This window comes from Dermacentor andersoni, chromosome 1 (assembly GCF_023375885.2).
Source record: "Dermacentor andersoni chromosome 1, qqDerAnde1_hic_scaffold, whole genome shotgun sequence".
Lineage (NCBI taxonomy): Eukaryota > Metazoa > Arthropoda > Arachnida > Ixodida > Ixodidae > Dermacentor > Dermacentor andersoni.
The window spans coordinates 95290160-95310816 of record NC_092814.1 but is presented as its reverse complement, the minus strand read 5'-3'; the positions used below and the strand labels follow the sequence as shown (position 1 = coordinate 95310816).

General features: G+C 47.4%; 1 protein-coding gene across 1 annotated transcript in view; it reads left to right on the top strand.

The window, feature by feature from the left end:
• LOC126545794 (uncharacterized) overlaps positions 1-20657 on the top strand; it is a 155956-nt gene that overhangs the window by 31152 nt on the left and 104147 nt on the right. The window contains exons 6-8 of the mRNA XM_050193791.3: positions 1203-1339; positions 1417-1544; positions 5270-5474. Of these exons, the coding sequence (XP_050049748.1) occupies positions 1203-1339; positions 1417-1544; positions 5270-5474 (470 nt within the window). The remainder of the gene's footprint in view (positions 1-1202; positions 1340-1416; positions 1545-5269; positions 5475-20657) is intronic.

The following is a 20657-nucleotide window of genomic DNA, read 5'->3' as shown; positions in this document are numbered from 1 at the left end:
TAGGATAGGTCATACTTATGGAGCTCACTCCTCTACCTATTAACTGATGATGATCTTCCTGTCTGCGATAAATGTGGCGAGACGTTTACGGTTGTTCACGTCCTTTTAGAGTGTCGAGAAGTAGAAGTCCAACGACAAAAGTACTTTTTCTCGGCAGACAGACAACACATTTCCCTCCACATCGCAATGTTTTTGGCATTGAACCACTATCTGACAAGAAGTTAGTTTTAACATTTTTGCGAGATGTTGGCACATTGCAAGTGATCAGACCAAGGTATACATAGCACATTTTCTTACTAGAGGCTGCTGCTACGATAGCATTTTTGAAGCAGATGCCTCCCAGCCCTTGCATTGAACGGCTCACTGGTGAGGTATGAGTGCTACTGTTACTCATTTGTTCAGCATATAATCCCTTAATGGAACGTTTATGTTCATACCATATGCCACTAGTCATTGTCATTATTTTAATGCCTGTACATTTTACGCACTATACAGCGACTAATTTTAGGCCTTTCTACAGCCAAGTTACATGTACCATTCACATCCTGATTCGCAACCCTGACATTTGTAATCTTCTACCATCGGCACTTCACTTACTATATTTGGCTTGGTACTCTTTGGCCATATCTGGCCCTTGCACCAATGAAATCCATACATCATCATCAGTTCCACTTGCGGACAGTTTTCTATTAAGTTCAGCTAAATAGGTGTCTTTTATGTCATTTCCCCCCAGTTGTAAGTCTACTTCATTTATCATGTGGAAGTAAGATATTTCAATGCACCTGGTCATATTGCCAATTATTCTTCTGTTAAGATGAACTTCTGATAAGATGAACAAATTTTCATGGTCCCTTCGAGTTCATCTCAAAGGGAGACTACTGTGTTTGGACAGTTGGTGAGGCTGATGTACTTACATATTGCACCCTGCTGTTTCTCTATCTTTTAACTGACATATGGCATTTTAGAGCATTTTGCCAGTACAGAAATTTGTAAACACTGGAACTTTTGAACCCAGTAAAGTTGAGTAAAAAGTTGAGTCAGCCAGTGTCTAAGTAATGAAGTTGATTGTAATTGTTTCATACACAAGTGTGTGTTGAATGTTCTATTGGTTAACTTGCCTCTAATAGTACTGCATACTAGCATTACAGCAGTGCATTAAAGCATTAAAGGTACTCAACAGTTTTGCACCATGTACCATGCAGGCACGCCTTGACCGCCATGCCCAGGAGCACAAGGATGAGCTTTCTAAGGTGAAGTTCTACTTCTGCCGACAGTGCCCCCAAAGGTTCTGCAAGCAGCCGCTTCTTAAAGAGCACATGAAAATGCACTACAAAATTAAGTGAGGATGCCTAATGCTCAATTTTATTAGTATATTGAAGTCAAAAGGATTCTTTATTCATAATTTTTCATTTTCAGGGCATCCCTCTCCCATCGCACATACAAGAAAAATATTGATCGCTCATCATTCTCTCATAAATGTACAACATGCAAAAAGCAATTTCAGAAGCCCAGCCAGCTGTTGAGGCACATCCGGATACACACAGGTATGTCTCCAGAATCCCATTTGAAACATTATGGTTACTGCATAGGAATCACTAACACTTCTGTTAATTTTGTTTGGCCTGTGCAGCGCTAAAGTAATACAGTCCACTCGCGTTACAACAGACCCTGATAATCCGAAAAAAAGGATGTACATCTTATGCAAAGTCCGTAGTATCCGAAAGTTACATCGCAATGTCTAACAACTTTATTGTAAAGAGTGAGTGACGAACGTCCAAAGTGATACAAAGTGAAAAATAAAAAAGTCTTAGTTTCGCCTGAAAGGCGAAGCATCAATTGTGATAGCAAATTAAGCAAGATAAGCACGGCGGCAGCAGCAGCGAGCAAATTCATCTTCGTGCGCTCTCTTGCTTCAACGCAAACTAAATGTCAAAAGCACAGCGCATACAAAGCTACTGGCACTGTGTGCACTTTGTGCACATCGCAGATCGCTTTCAAGATACGGCGGCCGCACTGTAAGCAGCAGCCGCCGAAGTAGAACCCCTCTCTCTCGCCGACCCCCCTCCCTCGTGTCTCGCACGTGAAAGAAGACTGCACATTTCCACCCTGCCTTCATCCCTCGATCACGCGATATTAAGCCATACTCATCGGCTGACCCTCGCAGGTCAGTTGTCAGCCCATGTCGACATGGCAAAAGTTTGTTTTATACGCCCGATCTTGAAAAAAATTGCTTGCTAATTTCTTTGCTGTAGCTGATAGGCCATTGTACCGTGGTCCGTTAAAAGCGAACTTCATTGAATTAATAAAATAGGTAGAACAAACTAAGGCTGAAATGTGGTCCGTTATATCCGAAAGTCACTTGTACACGAGTCCGTTGTAACGAGCGTAGATTGTATTCCAAAATCCTAGCTTTGTGATGTATGACATGCTTTTGGACATACTGGCTTGGTATTGGCCAGCACACCTTGTACAGTGAAACCTTGATCATATGACTCTCTCGGGACTGCGCAAGAATGTCGTGTAATCCGGGCATCATATATTCCGGCCAACAAAAATTATGTCTATAATTCATGACTCTACATGACAGTGTCGCAAGGAGCTTCAATTTAAGCTATAGGCTAATGCTCAGCAGCACTCGGAAACAAAAACCACCAATAAAGTCAATGTGAAAAGAATTCTGCTTTGCAGGTGCCAGTCACGTTTTATTTGAGGTGCTGCATACTTCACCTGCCACCATGCTAAAATGTTTTTTTTTCTCACCGACACACTTTTAAGACATCTGTCAGTTTCTTATAGCCACTCAGCAACAGCTTCATTTCAAGTGCAGCAGTGTCTGCAAGTAGGTTACCTACAGCAACGCCTGCGCAGAGAAACCTCCGAATTTCATCGATGCTGCGTAGCACATCCGCGAATGTAGGCACAGGCACAGTACCATCTGTGGCATGAGAAGTCTTGTATGCTCGCACGTAGACGAAGCTCTGAACTGTGCATGTATACTCGCGTATTTAATACGATCTGCATGCCTTCCGGTGGCTTTTCGGTTCTATCCTTGCACATGTTTTTGTGTTTTCCATACACGCAGGGCAGCATTCTTCGGAGATACATGTAGTTTCACTTTCGCAAGACTCGGCACTGCACGTGTTGAAGTATATAGCTGGCAGTTCTCTTGGTACTGTGCAAAGATAGTGAGCTTGGTACGAAAAAAAAAAAAAAAAAAGGAACATAGAGGTACCAGGGCGGGCAGTCAACATAAAAAACAAAGAAGGGATTAAGGCGGCCGGTGCTTGAGCGAAATGATGACGGGGAAGAGAGACAGACAATGAGGGGGCCACATACGTGAAGGAAGGAAAAGTGAGCCCGGAAACCAGTCAGCTTTCCACATGCGAAGGGGTGCTGTCCCTCTCCTGACAGAGGGGATGGCGCCACAAGAGAGCTGCTGGAGGATGGCGGCACTTGTCACATGCCTGCCATTGGCTTTGCAGTTTTGCACGGATCGTCGTATGAGACAGGGTGTGTTTAATCTCGCATTGTATAATCAAGGTTTTTAAAGCATTGTTGCATTGTCTGTGTGGGTAGTTCACCAGGACATCACTAATCTGTCGTGAAACACAGGACGTTGCAAAATCAGGCGACACATAACCGGCGCTCCAGTGTACACAGATGCAAAACATGCTTTTCTTGCTGAAACGTCCCATCCTGATTTATGAGATTATAACTAGTATGATGAAATGTATTGATGAAATACCTTTTGTGCACATGATGGTATTCCAATTATGACCCGCCGTGGTTGCTCAGTGGCTATGGTGTTGGGCTGCTGAGCACGAGGTCGCGGGATCGAATCCCGGCCATGGCGGCCGCATTTCGATGGGGGCGAAATGCGAAAACATCTGTGTACTTAGATCTAGGTGCACGTTAAAGAACCTCAGGTAGTCAAAATTTCCGGAGTCCTCCACTATAGCGTGCCTCATAATCAGGAAGTGGTTTTGGCACGTAAAAACCCATAATTTTGTATTCCAATTATGCATTACAGTTGGACATTGAATTCAACAAAGGTTTAGTAAATAAAACTTTGTGTGATGTTTCATTTTGTAATTGCAACAAGTGAAGTCTGAAGTCAAAGGAACAGTTTTCTAATGATAAATTCACTCAAGGAATACCAATGTGACAAATGAGTTCAGAATCGATGCTGGTAACTTTTTTTATTGAAGTGATAGGTTAGGTTGGTAAGTGGAAATAGGATACAGAAAAGTGTCTTAGCTAAACACAAGAATGCCTATAAAGAAACTAAATTTTGCCTGCTATCTCTATAAAAATACATATGCGTATTTGTTGGCTTGTTTTAACAAAAAAATTTCCTACCAACAGATCTAGAAGCAATTAAAAGAAAAAAAGATTGTCAGTTTCAGTTGTGTACTCACTTAGATGTGATATTGTACACATCCATGCATGGTATGGTAAAGGTCATATACTCTTTACCATCTGATGTAGAGTGGTAGACATTCGCCTTTTTGACATGTCATGGTATGACATGGTTTCTACTAAATAATCTTTAAAAACAAAAACTCCATAGACCTCTTCTGGGGGAACCTGTGAAATGCACGATAGTGAGGCTGTGTACTATGATTATTCTCAGTCATCTGTGTTCTGTAAGAAAGTGAAAGCACAACAAAGGATATAGGGCCAGGCCTACAATTGCAGTGCATGCTCACATAGGCTTTGCTGATGCTGCTACCCTGGTGCATGTGCATTTGGCCCCTTCGTGCAGCATGTTGTGGTAACATGATGTGGGCCTTCATAGGCACCGATGTGTGCCTGTGTATTGGTGCGTGCCTGTGTATTGATCCTGCACGGGCATGCATAAGTGTAGCAGACCGCATGTCATGGGTTGCTAAAATATTCTGTTTTAGACTATGGCTTTGGTCAAATATTCTGTGTCCTTAGTTCCCATTATAGTTACAACACTAAATGGGCATTTTAGATTTAGTGAAACCAAAGTAAGGGGCCGCTATTGGCTGTGCGTGCAAAACAGCCCAAAAAAAGAGTACAGATTAATCTAAGCAGAGTTTGGGCTAAAAGCCTCGCTTAATGTTATATTCGTGGTTGATTTGTGCAAACATGGTATGCGAATTCACCATGGGTTAGTCAGCAAAAACAGTTGCTGCTGTGCAAAAAAATATTTGCTCCAACACAACAGAAATGTCTTCAAATTATATTGGTGCTAGTATATTGTGATGATGCATTGTGATGAGCTGAATATCCTTTTGTGCAGGAGAGCGGCCCTTTGAGTGCAAGATTTGCCACAAGACATTCAATCAGAAAGGAGCTCTCCAAATTCACTTGAGTAAACACAGTGGGTTGAGACCACATCGCTGTGAGTTCTGCTCAGCTGCTTTCTCTCAAAGGGGCAACCTGCGTGCCCACATCCAGAGGGTTCATTCTGCGCCACCCAGTGACCAGAACACACCCATGTTCAGGTGCGTGCAAGTATAATGGCTTTCTTTGCTATTTATTTGTTTTGCCTCTTAAGTGTCAAGGCACAAAGTTTCAAGTAATTGGCACGCCCTACTTATAAATCATTCGGACCATCATACAGTCGACTTGTGTTAGTTCGATCCTGATGGGGCTGACGAAACCATACAGTCGACTTGTGTTAGTTTGATCCTGATGGGGCTGACGAAACTGGTTGAATTATCCGGCGGGTCAAGCTAAACAAACGAAAAAAAAAAAAAAAACATCATCGAAACTTACAGTTCATTCACTTAGCAGTAAAGTCGAATCTCGATATAACGATTCACGTGGGACTGCCGAAAATCGTTCGTTATTTTGAAATACCGTTCTAACGAAAAACTTGCGGTTTTAAGCCAGTGGGCAAACCTAGGAACGAAAATTGCGTACCTTTGCAATAGCTGCGTGTGCAGACAAGCATACTCACAAATAAAAATGCTTCGCTCACTTCAAAGCTGCTTTATTTGAAGAAATCAGTGATTTTCTTCTGGCGCGTGCAGCACGCGCGACCAATTAGGAATGCGTCTACATCTTCCACTTTGTGCAATGCCTCATCGGGTATGTCATTGCACCGAGCGATGAAAGTGCGGACTTTGTTCATGTGCACTAAAACATCAGTGTTCGACACGATCTCATCTTCTGTGTTCGGTTACCCACAGTCGTCTTCCTTTGGTTCATCATCGTCACTGGAGATTTTTAGAGTGCAGTTAACAATCTTTTGCTTTGTCAGGTCCGCCGCCGTTATTGCTGCGCTGTCGCTCTCCACGCAGTCGTTGAAGAAAGAGACGGCAGGCAGCAGTTCTGCAACCTCAGTCCACAGGTCTCCTAGGTTGTTTTTGGTTACCTACGGGTCATCTTAAAGCTGCATGGGCACTTTGACGAGCCCTGATTTTCGCCAGAAGTTGCTAATGGTAGATGCCTTCAAGTTCCACCAAGCTCCTATGAGCATTTCCGCTGCCTGATGAATATTGGTTGCAGTCGGCTGCTTTAGGCTTAGGTTGATAATCAACTGTTGCACAAGGCGCTTACGAAATTCTGTTTTCATACTCTTTATAATGCCCTGGTCTTGGGGTTGCAGCAAGGACGTGTTGTTTGGCGGCAGAAACTTCAAGCGAATGTGCATCAAGCGAACATTCACAATATGAGCAGAGCAGTTGTCGACAACCAGTAGAATTCTTCCGTCATCCCTTCTCATTTGGTTGTCGAGTTTGTTGAGCCACTTGCAAAAAAGTTATCTGGTTATCTAGGCTTGGTTTGTTGGCGCGGTAGTCATACGGTAACGATATGACGTTTTTCATGCAGTGAGGCTTCGCGTATGTGCCGATGACGAGCGGTTTAATTTTCTTCGTGCCTGTTGCATTGCAGCAGAGCAGGACTGTCACGCAAAGATGTGACTTTTCCCTCCTTTGCACTGCTGCCCTTTGAAGTGCATCATCCAGTTTGACAGGAGCTGATAAAAACATGCAGTCTCATCCGCGTTGAAAATATCTTCTTCAGAGTACGATTCAGCCACCTCTAGAAAACGATCATTGCACCAGGAATCCGCGCCTTCTCTGTCAGCAACCTTTTTTTCGCCTGACACTACCTGCCAAGTTATTTCGTTTTTTTGGCGGAAACGAAAAAGCCAACCCGCACTGGCATCGAACCCAGTTATTTCAAGTGCATCGGCAAATTTGCAGGCTTTTTCTTGGAGCATTAGGCCAGACACGTGAACGTTTTGCAGCCTGGTATCTTTGAACCATGTGAGAACAGCTTGGTGCACATTTTGACAGTTTCCCAGTCGCAGCCATTTCCTCGTAGGAGCAAGTCGTGAAGCTTGACAATGTTGTTTTGGTCTTTCAAAATGGTTGCGACAGTCATTGGGGCAATGCCACATTGTCTGCACACTTCGATTTGCCTTTTCCCTGCGTTGATTTCCTTCAATATGTCCAATTTGTCCTGGAGTGAAAACTGCTTTCACTTCTTGACGCCATCGCTAGCGGCTTCATCATTGTATCTCGCGCGAACATCGCCAAACCTTTGTCGTGAAGTTCTTGGTGAAGTTTGTGGGGAAGCAGTTGGCGTTCGATGTGGTGATGATGATGATAGCTATTGCACACTCAGTTTGTTTCACGCGAGAGTTGTGGCGCTGTTACTTTTAGCCGAATTCGTAATACTGTTATTCCTTGGTTGTAAAGCGGAAAATAAACTATGTGCTTTATTCTGAATTATGCACTGTATTGTAATTCATAGTTCTGAAATATTTTACAGCGAAGCTGTATACCTCTACCTTCCGAGGAAATTTTCGTGTCGTCAGCAAAAAGCTCCCCTTACGTGGGCCGGTCCCGGAGATAATGCAATACCGGCCCGACTCGTGGCGGAGGTGAAGCAGGCGTTAAGCTTTCTCCATACGTGGGCTGATCCCGAAGATAGTGCAATTCCGGGCCGACCCGTGGCGTAGGTGAAGCAGGTGTTAAGCACTCCCCATACGTGGGCCGATCCTGAAGATAGTGCAATGTTGGGCTGACCTGCGGCAGAGGTGAAGCAGGCATAAGCACTTCCCATACGTGGTCGGATCCCGAAGATAGTGCAATACCGGCCCGACCCGCGGCGGAGGTGAAGCAGGCATTAAGCACTCCCCATACGTGGGCGGATCCCAAATATAGTGCAATACCGGCCCGACCCGCGGCGGAGGTGAAGCAGGCTTAACGCCTGCTTCACCTCCGCCGCAGGTCGGTTAAGCACTCCCATACGGTCGGTCACCTCCGCCGTGGGCCGCCGCGGTTAAGCACTCCCCATACGTGGGCTGATCCCGAAGATAGTGCAATTCCGGGCCGACCCGCGGCGTAGGTGAAGCAGGTGTTAAGCACTCCCCATACGTGGGCCGATCCCGAAGATAGTGCAATGCCGGGCCGACCCGCATCGGAGGTGCAGTTTGTCATTAAGAGGCCCACATACACAGCTTCGCTGGTCATCCTTCTTCACAAATTGGAAGTGCACTGAGTTTTCTTACATTGAAAATTGTGGGGCTCTCACCCGTGCTCTTGGGACAAAGGAACAACAACACAGTAGTGCAAACAATCACAAGGGCACTTATTGCACCTTTCGTAGATTAATGCCTGCTAGGCGAGTTGCTGTCCACAAAACATACTGTTGGGTGCGTGACAAATTGCGGAAGTTCGACTCACCGCGACCGGATAACGAGCTAATGTGTTTGCCCCATGCTGGACACCAACGTTTGGTCGTTGGCGTGTATAGTCACGCGAACGGTGGTGGGTTTGAATGATCGTGTTCGTCCATTCCTGGGTAAGCCTTGCGAGACGGTCTCGCAGAAGCATGGATCGGCGCATGTGCAGAACGTCCACGTCGCTTGCCGATCCCGAGCCAAAGAGGAAGAGCCTTCTCCCTCTTGCGCCTAAGTGACCCCATCGTGAGGTGGCGTTAGCAGAGCAACACTCGCGCCATCTCTCGTACTACCCTGCAAGCATACCGACTGCCGCAGTAAAGCCACGCAGCAAAGCCAGGTTACGGAAAACGGGAGCTATGCGAGAAAACAACATATCAGGGAATGCGTGAGAGTCGCGCATCCCCACGGAATATAGGCAATCTGGCAGGGATATTTAACATATACGTAAATTTGAGAAATACATTAATGTGGGGTTTGTAGTGACGAGATTTGACTGTATTGCCGTTAAAGTTATGCAGTGAAGCATACCAAGCGGGTAAAGGTGCTACTGTTATGGGACATAACATGTTTTCCATAATTTACGCACACACATGTGCCTTCTACGGTCACAGTACGAGCACCTAGATGCCTAATAAGTTTACTGGCAGGCCTTCAGACTTTTAGATAAACCCCTGCTCTTTTGTTGGCTTTAAACATCCCTTTTCACTTTCAGAGGTCTTTCATCTTCCCGCCTTCCTCTTCACTAGCTTTCCCAAAACATAAATGGCTTTTCCGCGCTTCTCTGTGCATGGCATGTGCATGCACATGCATATAATTAAAGAACTTGTATTAGGCCCCGTTAACAGTTCCATGTATGAGACCTGCATGGCGGGTGAAACGAGGGCTCAAATTGCCACAGCAACATGAGAAACAGCTCTCAATGGCTGCTGGTATGCTTGTTAGGCGTCTAGGTGCTCCTACTTTGACCAGAGATGGTGCATGCTTGCCTGTATAATTAAGAAACACATAATATGTCTTGTGACAGTGGCCCTTTACCATTCCATTCTTGGTATGCTTCGCCACATAACATGGCCATATCACGGTGAAGCTGAATAGCTAAGTTCGAATTATCTGGCAAAAGCCAATTTTGAAATGGAAATAACAGAAGTTATAGCTCATGAAAATGTGTGGGCGCCCACCGGGACCTTCAGTTGGGATCGAATTAGCCGCAATATCGACCTGCCGCAGTGGCCTAGTGGTTGGCCACGGGGTCGCAGGAACAAATCCCGGCTGCGGTGGCAGCATTTCGATGGGGGTAGAATGTAAAAACGCCCGTGGCCCATGCAGGATCCCCAGGTAGTCAAAGTTAATCCACTACAGCCTGCCTCAAAATCAAATCGGTGTTTTGGTACGTAAAACCCCAGAATTCAATTCAGCCAAAGAATCTAATTAACCGGAGTTGAATTAACAAAAGTCTACTGTATACAGTTTGTAGCATATGATTAATGTAGTTGTGAACATTCCTTCATACCTGCTGCAAGTGAATTGCAGAGTTAAAAAGAAAAAATGGTGAACTGGGCAATTCACTACTGAGTTTTTCTGGAAAAGGCACATGAAACTGATGAGGTATGACAAAGTCTTCCTTCTCTACCTTGTTGTTTATTCCACGCGCCTTTTCCAGAATAAATCTTAGTACTGCTACAGCTTTCAGTTTGAGCAGACTGCTTATAGGTGTGAAATAAGCTTTTGAATGACAGATGCCTCTCTATTACAGCCTCAGGCCCAAATTGTTTATGCATAATTGTTGTGGGGACACTCGATCTCCCCAGCCTTAGTACGCTACGTACTCCGATAAGACATGGCACAAGGTCTAACATCAACGTGTGCTTTGCGAACAAGTAGTAGTACATGTGGTAGTGGCCGTGCCAAGGAAATCTCCATGCACTTTTGCCCATGACACGCGCCGACAGTGTCTCTGGGGTAGGCCGCTGGCGTCCACTGCTTACAGCAGCAACTCTGCACATAGTGTGTCTGTAGACTCAACAGCACAATTCTATGCCAGGATTTGGGAAACGGCGATGTAGTAGTTGGCACAAGCAAGCATCGCTTGCACCGACACGCCTTCCTGCCGAGAAAGCCGCAGCAGCCACTGGTGACTGCTGGCTTCTGTGCCAGGTGCTGAGCATTGCAAGCCAACAAAGGCGGCCACTGCGCCAAAATCATAACCCAACTCGATCATAGCCCAGGCAGCAGGTGGCAGTGCAGACGATGTGCAGAGGGCAGCAAGCCAGGAATGACTCCGCTCACGGTGCATACACTCAACACACTCGTCAAACACTGAAGTATGTAGTGCATGGGCAAGCAATTATGTGTTCGCGCAGCCCACGTTTCACAATGTTCAATTTGACTAGCAAAATATCGGGCGGCTACTGAGATACTAAGTTCACGTTAACAAAGCTCGCTTTCTTGAGTTGAACAAGTAATTTCAATTTGTGCGAAGGTGACTAGAATGAGGGACGAGAAGGGCAACACCTACCTCACTGCCGTAGTTCACCAGGTTGTGTCCCTGCACGTGCGACAGGCAGCTCCGAAAAGCCTCAGGCCAAATGAGTGACTGCTACATCCAGCATTCAAAAACAACACCCAAAACAGGCACAAAACAGGCAGATGCGAGGAGACGTGAGCTCTGTGAAATTGCTCTACCCTGTTCGCTGCACACAGCATCTGAGCGGGTGGCATCCACCATCCGAGACGGTGTTGGGGCACCCGGTGCCAGGTCGCAATAGGCACAGTGCAGCCATTGTAAGACTCCAGCAGCGCGCTGGCAAACAGCGCCGCAAACGGAAGCAGTACGAGCACTGGCATGTGATGCAGACGACGGGGTGGAGGTGGACATGGGGCTTTCAGTCATTTCACGCTGTAGTCTTTAAGGCCTGATGAAATGGAAAACGCATTTTCTCGCGTCTTCTCTTGGGAAAGGTTGCCGCTTGTACGAGGCAGGTCAGATTCATGACATTAATATATTGTTACGTTGCAGAAGTCGCACATAAAGATGTATCTACAATATTTACAAGAGAGAGAACGATGCATAAACAAGATTGCTGTCGAGATCGATTCCACCTTTATAGGTCAGATCGTCTTTTTCTGACTGGGGCCACTGTTGTTTGGGCTGCGACATAACCCCCTCCTTGAAAGGCGCTGTCTTGGCGCCGACTATAAGGGAGGTGAACTTGCGGCAAAGTAAGGCTTCAGCCAGGACACATGCACAATGTCCTGGGGTGACACAAGTCCTGCGGAGTGATCACGTTCACATTGCCAAGCTGACGCAATATCGTGTGGGGCCCCGTGTAGCATGTCAGCAGCTTTTTGGACAAGCCGATGCGGCATAGGAGGACAACGGAGCCAGGAGGAAATCAAATGTCCCTATGTCAGCTGTCATACTGGATCTTTTGTGCGACTTGAGACTCAGTGAGCCGGGAGCCAGCAATCTGGTGTGCCTTGTGAGCCCAGCTGAACATGTATTGAGCATATTCGGTAGTAGTGTTCGTCGAGGAAGGAAGCAGTGTGTCAGAGGGCATGGAATGGTGGCGGTGGAACAGAAGGTAAAGGAGTGAAAAGCCAATGGCCTCATGATGGGACGAATTATAGGCGAAGGTCACGAAGGGTAATGTGCTGTCCCAATCACGGTGGCCGTTAGAAATGTACATAGACAGCATTTCTGTCAACGTGCAATTGCAGCTCTGTCAGTTCATTTGTCTGCGGCTGGTAAGCGGTGGAAAGCTTGTGCTTGGCAGAACAGGAGCGAAGAACGTCTTAAACTTCTTGGAACAAGAAGGTGCGGCCACGATCAATGAGGAGCTGGCGGGGTGAGCCGGGATGGAGGATGACATCATGTAAAAGTAAATCTGCCACCTCACTCGCACAGCTTGTGCGCAAAGCTTGGGGGGATCACGTAGCGGGTCGCATAATCAGTCGCGACAACGACCCAATTATTGCCAGATTTCGACGTCGGAAAATAGCCGAGAAGATTGAGACCAACGCGAAAGAATGGTTCTGAGGGCGCATCGATCGGGTGAAGGCATCCAGCGGGCAGCACAGCAGGTTTTTTACGACACTGACAGAGCACACTGGCTGCAACGTAGCAGTGCACAGAGCAGCACAGGCCTGGCCAGTAGAACTGGCGCCATATGCGGTCGTAAGTACGCAAAACGCCGAGGTGGCCTGTAGTGTGGGCGTCATGCAACTGCTGAAGAACTGATATCCGGAGATGGCATGGTACAATGAGTAGAAATTCTGGTCCCTCAAGGCTTAAGAGCTCCAACAGTGGAGAACGTCGTCACGGAGCACGAACATGAGCAGTGTGGGCCTCAAATGCCCAGAATTTAGACGATTCATGAGAACACATAGGCAGTCATCACGCCGTTGTTCAGTGCGGATGTCGTGCTGATTAGAAATGGTCAGAACACAAGAGTCGGTGTCTTGCACATCATATTCAGGACGGTCGATAGGATGACTGGAGGGGCAGTCGGCGTCCTTGTGCAAACAGCCTAACTTGTATAAAACATCAAATGAATATTCTTCGAGTGCCCGTAGTGCCCATCTACCCAATCGTCCAACGGGGTCTTTAATTGAGGAGAGCCAGCACAAGGCATGGTGATCGGTAACCACAGAAAATGTGTGGCCATACAAGCAGGCGCGGAATTTGGCAACTGCCCAAATTAATGCCAGGCACTCCCGTTCGGTAATTGAAAAATTCCTCTCAGCAGGTGACAGGTACAAGTACAGCCCCAATTGAACAAGTACAGCCCCAATTCCTTGGCCACTGGCATCCTTGTGAAGTTCAGGAGTGGGAGATGCATCATAATGAGCCAGCAATGGTGGAGCCATGAGCAAGCATATTAGAGTGGAGAAGGCTTTGGTTTGAGTAAGGCTCCATGTGAAAGCAATATGCTTCTTAAGCAAGTCGGTCAGTGGGCAAGTGGTTTCGGCAAAATTCTTGATAAAACGATGGAAATACGAGCATAGCCCAACAAAGCTTCTTATGTCTGCAGTGGAAGATAGAATAGGAAAGTTCTGGACAGCGCGAATCTTGTCAGGGTAGGGTTGAACGCCAGCGGCACTGATGAGAGGGCTAAGAACGGTAATTTTACAGCGTCCAAAGTGGCACTTGGATGAGTTTATTGGCAGGCCGGCACGGCAGAAAACAGCAAGATTAGCTGATAGACGCGTTAGATGACTCATGAAAGCTGTTGAAAAGACTGTGGCATCGTCTAGATAACACAGACATGGGGACCATTTATAGCCACGAAGTAAGGAGTCCATCATTCTTTCGAAGGTTACCGAGGCATTACAAAGGCCGGATGGCATAACCTTGAATTGGTAGAGGCTGTCAGGTGTTACTGTTACGAAGGCCGTTTTCTCACGGACCATGTCATCTACCGAAATTTTCCAATAGCCTGATCGGAGGTCTGTCGATGGAAAGTGCTTGGCTCCATGCAAGCAATCCAAGATATCATCAATACGCGGCAAGGGGTAGACAGCCTTGCATGTGATTTTGTTGAGGTGTCTGTAATTTGCACAAAAGCACCAAGTGCCGTCTTTCTTCTTGACAAGAACAACAGGGGATGCCCTCGGACTGCAAGGTGGCTCGATAATGCCTTTAGTCAACATCTTGTCGACATCTCGTTGTATCACTTGTCGTTCAGCATGTGAAACATGGTAGGCCCGGTGGCGTATTGGATTGGCTTCTCCAGTGTAAATACAATGGGTGACCACCGATGTCTGGGCTAAAGGCTGGCCGTCACAGTCAAAAATGTCGTGGTAAGTTTCCAAGAGACGGTGGAGGTCAGCAGCTTGTGCCGGAAGACCAGGCACAATCATCTTGCTAAGTTCGTGGTGGAGAGTCATTAAATCGTAGGTTCCTGTAGAGGGCGACGGAATTTCGGCGTCAAAAGCCTCACAGGCGAGATGTCGGCCAAAGACATGCCTCTGGTAATAATTTGATTCGAGCAGTTAAAATTAAGGAGAGAGAGCAAAGCTTGATTGCCTGTAACAATGAGCACTGTATGGGGAATGGCCAACTTTCTTCAAAGCAGTGTGTCAGTGGTGGGACTTAGCACAGTAAAACCTCATCAAACCGTACCCGCTTAAACGGTACTTTCGTTTTAAAGTAGTAAAGTCAAATCTCCGACTCAGCAGCCATTAAACATAATGCGTTCTGTATCCACATAAACCGTACGAGCTTATTGCATACGTATTGGTGAACACGTAGTGTTTCCACTTTTTGTTGTGCAATAGAGGCGTGGTGTCGTCCATATCGAGTGTCAGAACAACAAGCCTCAGAGATCGGAACAACGGCCTCCAAGCGCCCTCTGCATTTGCGTGTGAAGCCACATCATCATTAACATCATTTCGGCATCGTGCAAGCAGGGACTTGCGTCATGCCAAAGCTCGGATAAAAACACCGAGTGCTCAGCATAGAAGAAAAATTGGACATCATTCTACTATTGAATGTGGCACGAAGAAACCGGCGCTGGCATGCGACAGGGATCTACCATTGACTACAGTGTGTGGCATTTGGAATGTGAAGAAGTTGCTCGGCAGCGCTGCTGCGACAGTGAAAAGATGTCAGCTGCGAGGTTCGACTTTTCGCCATCGTAACCTCTGTTGTCAAAGTGTCGCCTAACGACAGTGATGAGGACGGCACGAAAAGCGACAGCACGGGTGGTTCTGGCCCGACAGTTGCAGAAGCTGTGCATTACATCAGCCTCATGAATGCAATCGTCGCTATGAGAACAGGGCGCGTATTCTGAAACGTTCACCTTCCGCGAAACTATCGCTTTGGCCACGCCTCTGCCCATGGCACGCAATGATTGACTGTTATAGCAAAACCGAAAAATAAACAGCACCATCTAATAGTTGCGGTCTACATCATTTTAACGTCATGGTGTCGATGGGTGCTCTCGACATGTATTGAATAAACGAACACGTCTTTTGGCGTTTGGTTGATGGGGGAGTGTAGTAGATGTATGAGTGGTGGTAGTTTGTAGTAGTCCTTTTGGTGGCATCTTACTCGCATTGTTTCGCGGCGATATTTGTTGATTCATTTAAAATAAACCATTTCACACTTACTTTTTCAATTTATTTTATCTAAATCAGTCGTAACCAACCGTAGTCACTGCGTGGAACCCGTACTGTGGCCACTACACTCGAAAACAACACACTCGAGCCACTCTGCGCTCGCACAGTGCGCTCTCTCATGCGATGTGAAGCGTTCGAGAGCGCGTGGTAATAGTGCACGCTGACGTCACGGGTAAGCAGTCGCTTGATTTATTGAATGTGACTATCGCGGTGGCGAAACTATCACGGAAGGCGAATGTTTCAGCATATGGCCCCAGCACCCTGCAATATAAAAGGCGCCCTGCAACTTCTGCAACGCTGCTGCACTCCATGCAAGGAGAATATGCAACACCAACGAGGAATCTACCATGCGAATGTTTTCAGAGAAAAGGGGGCTGGTTGAAAAGCTGGCTCGCAGCTTCAGGAAGTTTAAGGCCGCTGTCGTCGCTGCTAGGTTGTTGCGGCATCAAACGAAAATAACAGACTTTTGTCGTGCGAAGTGAATAAACACTGCATGATTTTGCCGTTTCATTGCAGTCTCCCTGAATTCCATTTTCGACAGATAAGTGGGCAATCTCATGCAATTTTGGTTAAGCAGTACTACCATTTAGTACATACTTTTTCTGAGCTCCGGCCAACTACGGTTTAACGAGGTTTCACAATACATAGACGCTATCAGGAACAGATGGGAACAACGGTAAAGTGACGTACGTAGTGGCTTGAGGTTACAGGTGGATGTCTTTGGGAGAGCACAACTGTGGTTGTGTGACTGGTGGAGTATAGCAGCCGTGGGGCAGTTCAAGCTGAATGACACTAGACATGGAATCAAAGAGGGCTGAATGGGACGAAAAAAGTCTAAACCGAGTATAACATAGTAAGGGCATTGTTCCAAAACGGCAAACAAAACAGTTGTTAGGCGCCCTGCAATGTTAATGCGAGCAGTGCACATACCAAGCACAGTAGGCGTTCCTCCGTCGGCAACGCGGAGGATAAGTGATGCAGCGGGTGTCAGAACTTTGTTTAGGCATCGGCGCAATTGAGCATTCATTACAGATATGTGGCGCGCCAGTGTCTATGAGTGCTGGGACACTGATGCCATCGACTAAATGTCCATCAAGTTCTCTTTGGTCAGCAAAGTGATTAGAGGGTTTTGCGGTCGAGTCATCAATGCGGCATCGCTTCCGGGAGCTGCATCACTTAGTTTTCCAGAGATGGCCGTCGGGGTTGCTTCGGGTATGGTGGGCAATGAGCCTGCAGCAATAGGGAGAATGGTCGACGAGCTGGTGGCGAACGGGAGTGGCGACGTCGGAATGACGACAAGGAACTGTTCCAAGGAGCACTAGTGTCATTGTTTGGCAATTGCAGTGCCAGTGGAGGCTGGTAACAACGCTCTGTTCAGGGCGAATAACTGGTGAATGGCGGTCGCAGAGGGGAGGAAACAGTACGGTTGTTACAATGGCAAGAAACATGACCGATACTGGCAGGCAAAACAGATTGGCTGATCGCCTGTGGTTTGCCACTCGGCTGGATTTCGGTACCATGCAGGATACCGCAGACCAGTCGATGGACCTCGAGCATGCAACAGCTGTGAAGCTGCAACGGCACATACAGAATGAACTCCAAGATTTGCGAGTTCTTCACGGACTACTGCCTGCACAAATGGTGCTATAGGCAAGTTGTTCAGCTCACTGGGGCAGGAAAAAAGAGCTTGCAAGAGCCATGGCTTCAAGTTCTCGCTGCACTATCCACGTCAGGTCATCTGATGATGATGGTTGCTGCACTCCTAGCCTATTGTCACAGGAAAATGTTGAAGCTGTGCTCAGCAGACATACAAATGGCATTGCAATGTGGTGGCTCTTCGCCTGCTTAAAGCGTTGAGACTCTTTTATGATGTCCTTTACTGTTTCACAATTTGTGCACTTAAGCGGGTTGAGAACATCGTCAGCAATTCCCTTCAGTACATGCCCAACCTTGTCTGACTCAGCCATATTGCTGTTGGCCTTACAGTACAGAGCCAGCATGTCCTGGATGTAAGAGATGTATTGTTCTGTGGATATCTGGGCGCTGGTGGCTAGTTCTTTCTTAGCAGTGCTCTTTTGCCCAGCGGGACAGCCGAACAAGTCCCTCAGCTTCTGTTTGCACAGGTCCCAGTTGTTAAGCTCATCCTCGTAGTTTTCATACCATACCTTCGCCGTGCCTTGTAGGTAGAAGACCAAGTCAGCCAAAATAATTGTCAGATCCCATTTGTTGCGGGCGCTCATACGTGGCAATCCAGTCTTCCACGTCGATGTGGTCAGTGCGGCAGAACGTTCCTGGATTTCGCAGCTGAGCCAGCACAACTGTCCGGGTTGTAGGCATTGATGTGGGCCGTGCCATGTCGGGTCCTGTTTTGTCCGTCACATTGTCCACTTCAAGGTGACAACCACTGCAGAGCTCCGTTGTTGTTTCTCATGGGTACCCAGCTCCTCTCACCAATTTGTTACGCTGCAGAAGTCGCATATAAAGATGTATCTACAATATTTACAAGAGAGACAATGATGCACAAACAAGATGGCTGTCGAGACCGATTCCACCTCTATGCATCAAATCGTCGTCTTCTGACTGGGGGCCACTCCTGGTTGTGCCGTAACAATCTTTATTCTGAGATGTAAAAGGGGCATACGATAACGTATTGCATGAGGTCATTCTCGACGCTCTTGCGACAGTTGGCCTAGGTCGTCGAGTCTTTCTGTGGATTGCAAGTTACCTATCTGCAAGCTCACGCACTCAGAGTGTGCCTTGGTTTGCACAGATGCACGTCAACAGAGGCAACTATTGTGATGGCTCAGGACCATCCAATGCAAGCTCACATTACGGTGGAAGCCCTGAGAACGCACATCAGACATTTTGCACGTGCCCCCTATCACCACCTTGCAACACTACCTTCAGACAGGCACCAAGCATCATTCTCCAAAACTATCGTCAAGTACAATGACAAACTTCCCTCGGGCTTCACTGCTGCGTCTAAACCATCGATACCTCCTTGGTGTCTTATCAGCCCCACAGTCCATCTCAGTGTACCAGGAATCGGGAAAAATTCTGAGCTGTCGTCGCCTATGCTGAAACAGCTGTCTCTGCTTCTTCTGCACGAGGGGTACGCAGACAGTGTATATATTTATAGTGATAGTTCCACAAACATCCAGTCCGGCTCTGTGGTTGTACCAGCAAGAGCTATTACCATAAGCTTTAGGACTGACCACCCAACAATATCGACATCTGCAGAACTAGCTGCTCTTTGCGCTGCACTTTGTTTCGTCAATCGGGTACCACCTCGACAATGGTCAATCTTCAGCGACTCAAAGGCAGCCCTACAATCTGTGCTATCAGCTCTGCGTCGCGGGCCATTTGAACAGCTCGTATTTGATATTAGATGCCTACTCCATACATCACAGGAGAATGGACACCACGTGTGGGGATGCGTGACTCTCACGCCTCCCCTGAGATCTAGTTTTCCCGCATAGCTCATTCCTACAGGGCGGCTTCGCCCGCCGCGTGGCCTGGCGCCCGCGGCGGTCGGAGTGGTTGAAGCGCAGTGCGAGAGATGGCGCGAGTGTTGCGCTGCTAACGCCGCCGACAGGCGAGGTTACTTGGGCGCCGAGAGGAAGGCGCTTGGTCTCTTTGGTTCGAGATCGTCGGCGGGCGCGGACGTCCGCGCGGGCGCCGTCCGATGCTTCTGCGAGACTGTCTCGCGTGGCCGCCTTCGAACGTGCCACCATTCGCGTGACTGTACACGCGAACGATCAGGTGTTGGGATCCAGCATGGGGCGAACATATTCGCTCGCTATCCAGTCGCTCGGTGAGTCAGACTTGTAGATTTGTCGCGCGCCCATCGCCATGTTTTGTGGATAGCAACTCTGCTAGCTGGCATTGATCTATGAAAGGTGCAATAAATGCCCTTGTGATTGTTTGCACTACTGTGTTGTCGTTCCTTTGTCCCAAGAGTACGGAGGAGAACCCCATATCTCCCACACACGTGACGTTTCAGTGGCTGCCTAGTCACTCTGGCGTCATAGGAAACGTAGACGCCGATAATGCCGCATGGGCAGCTCTTGAAGACGCACAGAAAGAGGCCATACCACTTTCACGGTCCGACGCAGCCAGCAGACTTCGAGTGCTTACACAGGAGATCACGCTCTCTCTATGGTGCACACCAAGCAGCCAGACCAACCGGAGCAATCGTCAATACGACCTGCCCTCTTTCATGCATCTCTGTATGCCAACTGGACTCCGCCGAAGAGAGGCCACTCTGCTTTATCGCTTATGGCTAGGGGTGGCCTTCACGAAATCTTACTCGCGTTGCATTGGAATGGCCGGCACCGCTCTCTGCAATCCCTGTCTTTGCGAGAAGATGCTAGAACACATTCTGTGCCACTGTCCTGAATATAATGTTCAGAGACAGTCCCTGGTGTCCATTCTAGCGCACCTTGACAATAGACCATTGTCAGTTGCAACTATTTTCACATATCGCCGACAGAAGACATCGCAGCTGAAGTCGACAAAGGGACTACTTCGGTTTTTAAAAGAGATGGGCTTGGACAAGCGGCTGTGACAGTGATGTCATGTACCGTGCAAGAGTGACGGACTGTAACTGACGATGTGTGTGCTGTGTTATGTGCTCTCTCTCTCTCCTCCCCATCATGCTCCCATGTGTAGGGTAGCAAACCGGTTAAGCTAAACTGGTTAACCTCCCTGCCTTTCCTTCTCCACCTTTTCCTTCCTTCCTTGTCACGTAGTAATGATGGTAAAGAACACAGTAGCAAAACTGTGAATGACAAAACTAAGTTTTTATTGGGCAAACCTGTGCCCACAAAAACAAGTTACACTCAAAGCACAACGATAGTGGCAAACA